The sequence below is a fragment of the Acinonyx jubatus genome, chromosome E1 (assembly GCF_027475565.1).
Source record: "Acinonyx jubatus isolate Ajub_Pintada_27869175 chromosome E1, VMU_Ajub_asm_v1.0, whole genome shotgun sequence".
In the NCBI taxonomy this organism is placed as follows: domain Eukaryota; kingdom Metazoa; phylum Chordata; class Mammalia; order Carnivora; family Felidae; genus Acinonyx; species Acinonyx jubatus.
The window spans coordinates 19595896-19607103 of record NC_069397.1 but is presented as its reverse complement, the minus strand read 5'-3'; the positions used below and the strand labels follow the sequence as shown (position 1 = coordinate 19607103).

At 44.0% G+C, this 11208-nt stretch overlaps 1 protein-coding gene across 2 annotated transcripts; it reads left to right on the top strand.

The window, feature by feature from the left end:
• The first annotated feature begins 2420 nt into the window (after nt 1-2420).
• TEFM (transcription elongation factor, mitochondrial) lies at nt 2421-9726 on the top strand. 2 transcript variants are annotated; one of them, XM_027034444.2, is made up of 4 exons: nt 2421-2569; nt 3307-3770; nt 6860-7009; nt 9077-9726. In XM_027034444.2, the coding sequence occupies exons 1-4, from the start codon at nt 2512-2514 to the stop codon at nt 9512-9514; spliced, it is 1110 nt and encodes a 369-aa protein (XP_026890245.2). In that variant the 5' UTR covers nt 2421-2511; the 3' UTR covers nt 9515-9726. The 2 variants fall into 2 exon arrangements, with proteins under 2 accessions (XP_026890245.2, XP_026890244.2); XM_027034443.2 differs by having other exon boundaries at nt 2452-2590.
• The last annotated feature ends 1482 nt before the right edge of the window (nt 9727-11208 follow it).

Sequence of the window (11208 nt, the reverse complement as noted above, 5' to 3'; positions counted from 1 at the left end):
TTATTTTCCTCAGCGAGGCACAGAGTCGCCCAGTGCCCGTGTGCCTCTCACTTGCCCCGGTGCTGTGTCTGTGGAGCCCGATGTACTGCAATGGCTGTCCAGCTGTTGGTTTTTTTTTTTTTTTAACGTTTATTTATTTTTTTGAGAGAGAGCGAGAGCGTGAGCGGGGCAAGGGCAGAGAGAGAAGGAGACAGGGGACCTGATTGCCGGTGAACATCATCATCTCTGAAAGCATCAATCACCAGGGTTCCCGATGGCTTCAGGTGTTAATTTCCTAGGGCTACTGTAACAGACTACCACAAACCACGTGGCTTAGAGCAACAGAAATGTATTCTGTCCTGGTTCTGGAGGCTAGAAGACTGAAATCACAGTGTAAGCAGGGCTGGTTCCTTCCCTTTTTTTTTTTTTTTTTTTTATGTTTTATTTTATTTTTATTTATTTTGAGAGAGACAGTGTGAGTGGGGGAAGGGCAGAGGGAGGGGTAGAGGGAGGGAGAATGAATCCCAAGCAGGTTCCACACGGTCAGTGCACAGAGCCCGATGCAGGGCTCGAACCCATGAAAATGTGAGATCATGACCTGAGCCGAAATCGAGTCAGATGCTTAACCAAGGAGCCACCCAGGCGCCCCTGGGCTGGTTCCTTCTGAAGGTGAATCTGTTCCCTCTCTCCTACTTGGTGATGACCCACTGGTGATCCTTGGCTTATACATGTACCACTCCCACCTCTGCCTCCATTTTCACACGGCATTCATTTGGTCATTCTTTTAAGGGCACAGTCATACTGTCATACTGAATTAGTCACCTGCCCCCACTCCAGGATGACCTCATTTTAGCTAATTACATTTGCAGTGACCCGATTTCCAAATAAGGTCACATTCTGAGGTACTGAGGGCTACAACTTCCACATGTCTCATTTCATTTCACTTCACTATTTCATTTCATTTTATATACAGAGAGAGAGCATGAGCAGGGGAGAGAGGCAGAGGGAGGGAGAGAGAATCCCAAGCAGGCTCCATGCTCAGTGTGAAGCCCAGTGCGGGGCTCAATCCCACTACCCTGGGATCATGACCTAAGCCAAAATCGAATCTAACACTTGGGGCGCCTGGGTGGCTTAGTCTGTTACATGTCTGACTTTGGTTCAGGTCATGATCTCACGGTTCATGAGGTCCAGCTCCCCATCGGGTTCCCTGCTGTCAGTGCGGAGCCTGCTTCCGATCCTGTCCCCTTCCCCACCCCCCCCCCCCGCCCGCCCCAACCTCTTTCAAAATAAGTAAATAAACTTAAAAAGAAAGTCACTCAACGGAGCCACCCAGGCACCCCAACATATCTTTATTGAAGGATGCAATTCAACCCATAACACCTCATTAAGCAGAATAAGCCAGGAGCAAAAAGGAAATTATTTGATTTGGAGGATTTTGCACAAAAAGTTGAGATTATTTCTTTTTTACAGTCCTAAGTTCTCCAGGAATTGGTAAGATTCCTAGAATTCTCCTGAGTATTTCTTATGAATACTTAGAAGTCCCTACATTTCCACTACTTCCTGGACAATATCTACAAAGACATTACCACCTCATGAAAACACAAACCCACCCCCTTTCCCTTCAAAACCCACCTCCCTCCTGACTTCTGTGTTGTTCACAAAACTCGCTAAAATCTCCCCATGTTCCAGACAGAATCCTTTCCTTTCCATTCTCCTTACCCCTTCCAGGTTCAGTTCCTGATGGCTGCCTGCCCCTTGGGAAGAGACACTCCCTCCCTCTCCCACCTCCAACCCAGTCTGGCACTTTTATATATGGCCAATTTTCTAGAAACACCATCTCCCGTCTGACCCTACAAAAGCCTCAGTAGCTTCGGGCTACCTAATGAAGCTATTTAACTGCTCCATTCCGCATTCAAGGCCCAACCAAATTTTGTGCCAGCTTCATGTGCCACCCCACCCCCATCCCTGCCAAATGGAACGCTGCTCCGACCTCCTCCTACCTCGCCCTTCCTTGACCTCCTGCTTCTCCCAGTTGCCCCTTTCTGCCTAGAGGTAGGGCTATTTGTGTCCCTGTCTCTGCTCCCCACCAGGCTCCGCTCCTTGAGCCCCAGGCAAGGCCACCACAAGGCCGTATCAGTTCATGTGCCTGGAATAAACCCAGGGAGTCTCCCTGAAGGAGGGACCTTGCCAACTACAAACTAGAAGTGGCCTAGGCGTTTTCTTGCCAACTACAAACTAGAAGTGGCCTAGGCGTTTTCATCCCAGAGATTGGGCTCAGCGGCTGTCAGGGGCCGGCCGGGCCGAGAACGTCTCCCGGACTCAGTGGAAGGAAAGTGCGGGCCGCCCAGGGGCTGGGGATCTGGAGACACCGCCTCGGCCGCAGCGCGCCCGGAGTCCGCAGCCCACAGGCAACTCACCCGCTCCTCAGGCCGGTGCCGGAACGCCACGCGGGCCGGAACCTTTCCGCCGAGAGGCCGGGCACTTTGGGGCGGAGCACATAGGGACCGGAAGTCGGCGGAGGAAGATTGGACTATGGGAACCCGGTGCTTTACCTGGAGGATGAGCGTCCATTGTCTCCTCGTGGCGGGAGGTAGCGTTCCTGGAATATTAGGTTAATTTCCCGTCTGTCCTGGGATATTTCCTCTCTCGGGTCCCCTGTCCAGCTCTCCGTCTTGGAGTCCTCGCTGAGCTGAGAGGCGCCTCGGAGCGATTGTGCTTCCCGGGGGAGGGGTCCGCGAGGGGCTCCTTCCCGGACTGGGTGGCGGGCGGGCGGACGGTTCAGATTCTAACGGCCGTTTGCTGACTTCTGGCTGTATTTTCTTCCTGGGGCTGCAGTGTCAGAGTGACTTCCCATTGGTTTTACAGAATTGTTTCTTGCATAGTTTTTGCCCTTGCACTTTCAGAAGCATAGTCATAGTAGAAATCTCGAAAAGTGTATCGGAGAAACAAAAATCGTCCTTCAATGTACCACTCAGCTGAAACATTTCTTACACACGTATAAAATTTAATTTTATCTGGCTCCCCCGGATGAGAAAGAAACTAGTGAAAATGTTCTTAACAAGAGATAGTAATTACAAAAGGATCTTTCTAAAGTTAAAAATGCCAAAACGTTAAGCAGTTGAAGACATTGAAGGGCATAAAATTTCCAGGTTGTAAAACTTAGGACTTGTCCACAAAAATCAGAAGACACCTCTTGTGAATTTGGTCTACTACTTCTAAAATTATGGGAAAGTCTCTGTCACTTTGCAAAGGCTCTGGTGAAGCCACAACTAATACTAAAGAGAAGTAGGACATTCCAACTTACATTTTGCTAAATTTTCTTTTCAGGAAGGTGGCGATGTTTTCCAGTTCCGTTAGGGTCATCCTTGGTCCAGGGTCTCCATAATTCCTGCTGTCGGAAAAAATCCACCGCACCTAAGAAGATTATTCCCAGTGTTGCTCTTTGTGATGAAAATACAAAGAAATCTGGAAATGCACTTGACAAGCTCTTCTCTTCAGAGCAGCAGGCTTCCATCCTGCAGGTGTTGAATACAGCATCTAATAAAGAACTTGAAGCTTTCAAATTGCTTCGAGGAAGAAAATCCATCAATATTATAGAGCACAGAGAGAAGTTTGGGCCATTTCAGAATTTGGAAAGTTTAATGAATGTGCCCTTGTTTCAGTACAAAACTACCATTCAGGTTTGTAACTCCATTCTTTGTCCAGAGACTGAAGGGGAAAAAAGAAAGTTCCAAGACAACCGGCTCTTGAGAAAGCTCATCAAACCAGAGATAAAAAGAGAGAGACTTAAGGTATATCATTTTTCTTAATGTCCGCTATATGGCCTACATATTTGAGAACATACTTTGCAAAGCACTATTCTGGGCATCAAGACAGCTTAGAGTTTAGTTGGTATGTGATCAGTACTGAAGAATGAGATATACAGATAGTAAGTTGGCAATGGACGGGGCAGGGAACTGTGGGCTGTGACTGTTGGGCAGATTACTGGTAGAACTCAACCTGGATCTTGGAGAGAGAGAGAATTAGGCTACCTGGAGGAGGTGGGCATTCTAGGAAGAAAGAACAGTTGTAGAGAAATAGGTCTGTGCAAGGTTTATTTAAGAGGAATGTTGAGAAGCTATCTGGCTGTGTCTGAGGGTTCTATCGAGAGTAATGAGAAATTAAGATGCAGAGATGGTTATGGCCAGGGAGTGACTGTACAATATTATACTGGTCTTTCCAGCAGGATTTAACGTAATCTTTCCCTCCCTACCTCCTTTTAAAAAGCATTCTAAAAGCAAATCCTTTTTAGTGTTGTATTTATTTATTTATTTATTATTATTAATTTTTTAAATTTTTTTAACGTTTATTTATTTTTGAGACAGAGAGAGACAAGAGCATGAACGGGGGAGGGTCAGAGAGAGAGAGGGAGACACAGAATCTGAAACAGGCTCCAGGCTCTGAGCTGTCAGCACAGAGCCCGACGCGGGGCTCGAACTCATGGACCGCGAGATCATGACCTGAGCCGAAGCCGGCCGCTCAACCGACTGAGCCACCCAGGCGCCCCTTTATTTATTTATTTATTAAAGCGAGAGACAGAGCACGAACAGGGGAGGGCAGAGAGAGAGAGGGAGACACAGAATCCAAAGCAGGCTCCAGGCTCTGAGCTGTCAGCACAGAGCCCGATGTGGGGCCTCAACCCACGAACTGTGAGATCATGACCTGAGCCAAAGTCAGACACTTAACTGACTGAGCCACCCAGGTGCCCTCTTTTTTTTTTTTAATGTTTATTTTTGAGAGAGAGACTGAGTGCAAGCGGGAGAGGGGCAGAGAGAGAGGGAGACACAGAATCTGAAGCAGGGTCCAGGCTCTGGGCTCTCAGCACAGAGCCCAACATGGGGCTCAAACTCACAAACTGCAAGCTCATGACCTGAGCTGAAGTTGGAAGCTTAACCGACTGAGCCATCCAGGCACTTTAAGACAAATATTAGAATTACTTGGCACATCAGACATTAAACCTTGGAGGAGGGACTTAGGTCCTGTGTAACAATACATGATAAAATATTCTCTCATCCTATACCAGTAGTAAGCACACTTTTTTCTAGACCAGTAGTTCTCAGTTTTGGGGGATTATGGATACTTTCTGAAAACCTGATGAAAGCAATGGACCTCTTTTCAGGAAAACAAGAACATGTATACATAGAATGTTGCATGTACTTTCAGAGGGTTTGTAAGTTTCATGAAGCCCATCCATGGACTCCTGATAGAACTCTTGCAGTTGATCTGGAACATACTTCAAACGACATTTTTCAGGGGTTGGATTTTCCTTCAAAGTGTTTGCTACAAATACTATTTATACTCACTACAGTGGAGTTGCAATCTTATTTAGAGGGTTAGGTTCTAAAGTTATTTTGTATGGAAAAAGTCATGCAGTAGTCCTTAAAAAAAATCTTGCCCGTGAAGTACTGTGTGTGACCTGGTGCAGTAATTGTTATGTACAGTATATCTCGGCAATCATTGAGCTAAAGAAAAGAACCAAAAGAAGGCCTGTATTTTGTAGATTGGGCATCCAAACTATTCTGCCCATAGTGGATATTTATCCATTCCTTAGCAGTGAAAGGGAGATGGGCATAGAATTAGAAAATGTTCCTGCTTATCTGCCTTTGTATCTGTGGAGCACGTTGCATATCCATATAACTAGATGAACTGTGTGGGAGTGAAGTGATGCCCAGACTTCATGCAGAGTTGAACCCACATATCCAATTATCTACTACACATTTCCCCTTAGAAGCCCTGTAGGCAACCTGAATGGAATACATAAAAAAACAACTCACCTCCCCTTAACCTTCCCAAGTTGATCTGCTTCCTATCATCATCTTTAACAGGTGCCATTCAATCACTGAAATAAAACTGAATTTATCCTAAGCTCCTCCATCCCACATATCAATTCTACCCCCATTATCTCTGCTCTATTTCTTGTCCTCACTGTCACTGTCTTCAATTTTGTTATAAGTTTGTTTATTTTTGAGAGAGAGAGCGCTCGAGAGAGCAGGTGCCCAAGCAGAAGAGGGGGAGGGAGGGAGGGAGGGAGAGAATCCCAGATGGGCCCTGCACTGTCAGCACAGAGCCCGGCACCAGGCTCCATCTCACAAACCGCAAGATCATGGCCTGAGCCGAAATCAGGAGATGGTCACTTAACCGACTGAGCCACCCAGGTGCCCCCGATTCTTAATGCTTGGTCATATAACAGGCACCTAACCAGTACCACCTCTAGTCTAGCCTGCTATGGTCCGTCTTCCACACAGCAGTCAGTGATGGTTCTGAAATGTCTCATGTTGTACCTGAATGTTACCTGCTTTGGGGGCTTCCTGGAGCTCTCAGGATAAAGCAAGATGCTTTTGCAGAAATTTGCGTACCCCTCGGCACTTTTCCCACTTGCACTCATACCGCAGCCTGAGTGTGAGGTGTCACACAACCTATCTGTGTGGATATCTGGTGAACCTATCTGGTGAAATAACGTCCCATTTAGCATTTACTCACTCTCCTAGTCCAGTCAGTCTTCCCGGACCTGGTCTCCTCTCTACAGTGTAACTGTGCTGGCATTTCTTACAATGTATGGGTATGTTTTTTGTTTCCCAGTACCTAGCACAGTCCCCAGCAACATTTGAATATTTGAATGCCGATTTTGGGCAAGGCACTGAGAATAAGTAAAGGTTCTTTGTTTATAAATTGCTACTGTTTGTTTTTTAAATATTATCGCTGCATTTCTTTAACAATTCTCAGTTCATAAACTGTAAATATATTTGTTATAGAAACTAATTTGGCATTCTGAGTTTATAGCTTAAATTTTGTATCTATTAACATGTCTATACTTGTCATTAAACCAGCCTTTTTGTTTTAGGCAGTTAATAGTATCGTATCCATTGTTTTTGGAACTAGAAGAATTGCCTGGGCTCACCTGGATCGTAAATTGGCCGTGCTAGACTGGCAGCAAAGTGAGTGTTGCCAGTTGATGAAAGGAACATACTTATCATCTATCTATTTACAAGAGGTAAAGCAGTTGCACCTCCAAATTCCCACCTGCCGGAACTCCTCGTGTAGTTTAATCTTCTAGTCCTAAGAGGAATGAAATACAGTACTAACGATGGACTCTCTTTGCGTGCTTATTATTCACCCATTCCTATCATGTTTTCATCACCTATGATTTTTAAAGGTTGAATCTTCATTTAGTTCATGAAATACCTTCATGTGTCAAAGGCATATGCTAAGAAAAATCAGTGTTAAAATATATTATTCTAAATGTTATAGAATTTTATCCCTATATAAAGCTTGTTTTTCAAAAATGCTGTCACTAATTGTCTCATTGAGTCTTCAAAACCTTGTGAGATGGAGAGTAATTACCATCCTGATTACACACGGGGAACTGGTATAATCAAGCATCTGATGGGATTAATCATTTGCAGATGATTGATTATAGGCTAGTTATTCTAACTGTGCTCTACCCTAGACATTTTTATTTAATTAATTTATTTAAAAACTTTTTTTTAATGTTTATTTTTCAGAGACAGAGCGGGGTGGGGGAGGGGCAGAGAGAGACAGAGACAAAATCCAAAGCAGGCTCTGGGCTGTCAGCACAGAGCCCAACGCAGGGCTTGAACTCACAAACCATGAGATGACGACCTGAGCCAAAGTCGGACACTTAACCGACTGAGCTACCCAGGCGTCCCTTATTTTATTTACTTTTTTAAATGCTTATTTATTTATTTATTTATTTATTTATTTTATTTTTTTTGCAACGTTTATTTATTTTTGGGACAGAGAGAGACAGAGCATGAACGGGGGAGGGGCAGAGAGAGAGGGAGACACAGAATCTGTAACAGGCTCCAGGCTCTGAGCTGTCAGCCCAGAGCCCGACGTGGGGCTCGAACTCATGGACCGTGAGATCGTGACCTAGCTGAAGTCGGACGCTTAACCGACTGCGCCACCCAGGCGCCCCAAATGCTTATTTATTTTTGAGAGGGAGACAGAGGATGTGAGGCAGGCTGTGTGCTGAGAGCAGAGAGCCTAGTGCAGGACTCGAACTCATAAACTGTGAGATCATGACCTGATCTGAAGTCAGACATGTAACCCACTGAGCCACCCAGACGCCCCACCCCTAGACATTTTTAAAAGGTTAATAGAAGTTTTAAGTTGTCTAATCTTTTGTAAAATTAAAAAAAAATTTTTTTTTTCTTTTGAGAGCAAATGGAAGAGAAGGGCAGAGAGAATCCCAAGCAGGCTCCACGCACCCCACAGACGCCAACATGGCTCAGTCCCATGACTATAGGATCATGACCTGATCCAAAATCAAGAGTTGGACGCTCAATCAGCTGAGCCACCCAGGTGCCTGTTAAGTTGTCTAGTACAGATTTTAGAAATTATGAAGCCCAGGGGACCACCTGGTGGCCAGTTGGTTGGGCATCCGACTTTGGCCCAGGTCATGATCTCATGGTTTGTGAGTTCCAAGCCCCACATCAGGCTCTGCACTGCACAGCAGAAAGCCTGCTTCAGATCCTCTTTCTCCCTCTCCGCCCCTCCCCTGAGCTCACTTGCTCACTCGAGTGCTCTCTCTCAAAAATAAACATTTCCAAAAAAAAGGAAGAAAGAAATTATGAAGCCCATTTTACAGATGAAGAAACCAGTACTTGGGAGGACTAAATGGCCTGTCTTAACTCAGCTTATTCCTGATAGAACAATGACCAGAACTTGGCTGTCCTGAGGCCTCCATTAAATGCTTTTTCAGTTACTTCAGAACTGTTAGCAGGAGTTTAACCTAAGTTATATATTAAAAAAAATACAGGTTATGAGCCTGGGTGGCTCAGTCAGTTAAGTGTCTGACTTCAGCTCAGGTCATGATCTCATGGTTTGTGGGTTCAAGCCCATGTCGGGTTCTGTGCTGACAGCTCACAGCCTGGAGCCTGCCTTGGGTTCTTTGTCTCCCTTCTCCCTCTGTCCCTCCCCCGCTCATGCTCTGCCTTTTAACAATAAATAAACATTTAAAAAAATAAATGGGAGAGGGGACCCAAACAACAAAGTAGTTCTTGTCACTAATTTTGTCTTTTTTTTTTTTTTTTTAAAGATTTCTTCAGTCATTTCAAAGATGCCTAACGCTGACCTCTATGTTCTGGAAAAAATAGGGCTTTCAATTCAGAACTCCTCTCGGTTTCCTGTACTGTTACATTTTCACATCATGGAAGCCATGCTGTATGCCTTATTAAATAAAACTTTTGTCCAGGACGGCCAGCACCGGGTACTGAGCATGAATCGAAATGGAGTGGGGAAGCACTTTGAGCTGATGATTGGTGACACGCGGACCAGTGGAAAAGAACTAGTGAAGCAGTTCCTTTCAGAGTCCGTACTGAAGGAGGAGCCTCGGGTAGTCTTCCCATCAGAGAAGATCGTCCGCTACAGACAGATGTTTTCGTCCACTGAAGAACAGAGAGCGGAAGAGTTATATGATTCATTGTTACAAGCCATTGCCTTCTACGAATTAGCAGTTTTTGGTACTGAACCTTAAAATTCTGAGGTTACTGTAATGGGCTCTACTGTTATATCTATTAAATTGTATTTATTAGTTCTGAAGCTGTAAAACCAACTGTTTTTAACGACCATGTTTATGGAGAAGGAAACGTTTATATTCGGATGTTTAGGGTCAGACTTTCGGCTGTTGAATTGTTCACACAATAATAGGTCTAGGCCAAATCAATAAATATCTTAGAGGAGACTGTGTGCCTTTTGGGTTTTAGTGTTAAATGGTAAGATGCTCCCTAAACAGCCAAAACAAGAAACAGAGTTATCTCCCCTGAAAAGCAAATCCCATCCTAAAGGATTGAATTGTTATATTGCTAAAATAGGGAGTAATGATTTTTCTGGGTGGTGCTCATCTTGGGAATAACACTAATTATAACCGAGAACACCACTTACATCTTCTTCTTCCGTAAGTAGCACGTGGTTCGATGTACTGCTTCCAAAGGTGATTTTCATCAACTCGGTCTATCAAACCCAGAACAAACAAGCTTTGTCTAATAGGTTCATTTTTTTTCACTTTTGAAATATTTTACTTGGACAGACCATCTTTTGAGAAAAGTAGGACTGGGCTGCCTGGGTGGCTCAGTCAGTTAAGCATCCCGACTTGATTTCAGCCAAGGTCATGATGTCGTGGTGAGATCGAGCCCCATGCTCAGTGTGGAGCCTGCTTAGGATTCCCTCTCTGCCCCTCCCCATCTTGTGTCTGTGTGCTCTCAAAATAAACATTTAAAAAAAAGTAGCATAGCACCTAATTTTCCACCCGCATCTCACATTACATGTGCCTTAGTTCAGGCCCTCATTCTATCTCACCAATCCTGAACCCAAGTCTCTTTGATGTCAAAGCAATACATTTTTCCTTTAAAAAGTGAAATATACTTGTTGGAAAAAAAATAATCAGAAATATATAAAATATGTGGAATCTGGGTTGCACTCTAGACCTATTGCCTTTCACTTATAAAGCTCTACATTTACCTATATGGTTGTACAAAAACATCTCCACCTTGGATATGTTGTAGATCTCTCAAACTACACGTCTGAAATAATTCTCTTTCCTTCAAATCTCCCTCCCCCCCCGCTTTGCCACTGTTCTACACTTCAGTAAACAGCTTCACCAGCCATCCAGTTGTTCATGCCAGATACGTGGCATTCTGTCTTCCACGTATTTCTGGAAATAGCTTTAAGTGAAAATGTGTTCATTTTAGGACTTTATAGGATAAGATGCTAAGTATTGAAAAGCCATCAGAATTTGGTTACTTTATCTCAAAAGGGGACCTAAGTCTAGGAATTTACTACCTTTAAGAATTCATAATTTTTTCCCCAAATCATGCTAAACCTAAATAAAAAATCTTAAATGTGTCCCTATTAGGGAGGAAAATATCCTGTTCCCTGATTTTTGATCTTATTAAATACAATTCTAGTTATTTTACTTTGGTTCTCAATTACTGAGAATTACCAGAATTTTCTAATAATAAAAGACCAAATTAACAGGTAAGTGGTCTACAAATAGTGAATGAACACTAGTATGCAGTAGAAAGATCCATATACTTAAAAACCCACAAAACTTCAGATCTATTCTCTCTCTTGTACAAGCACGAAACCTGTAAGACATAGCCTATATCCAAACCAATAAAATACCCATATTTACCCAGAGGATTACACCTGAACACCTATTTAAACATTGCA

What these genes read in the sequence shown, in the direction of transcription:
- TEFM (XM_027034443.2), top strand. Translation starts at nt 2,512, where the DNA reads ATGGGAACCCGGTGCTTTACCTGGAGGATGAGCGTCCATTGTCTCCTC. An exon ending in TAAAAAGAGAGAGACTTAAG is followed by an intron (nt 3,771 to 6,859) that starts GTATATCATTTT and finishes TTTTTGTTTTAG; the next exon opens with GCAGTTAATAGTATCGTATC. An exon ending in CATCTATCTATTTACAAGAG is followed by an intron (nt 7,010 to 9,076) that starts GTAAAGCAGTTG and finishes TTTTTTTTAAAG; the next exon opens with ATTTCTTCAGTCATTTCAAA.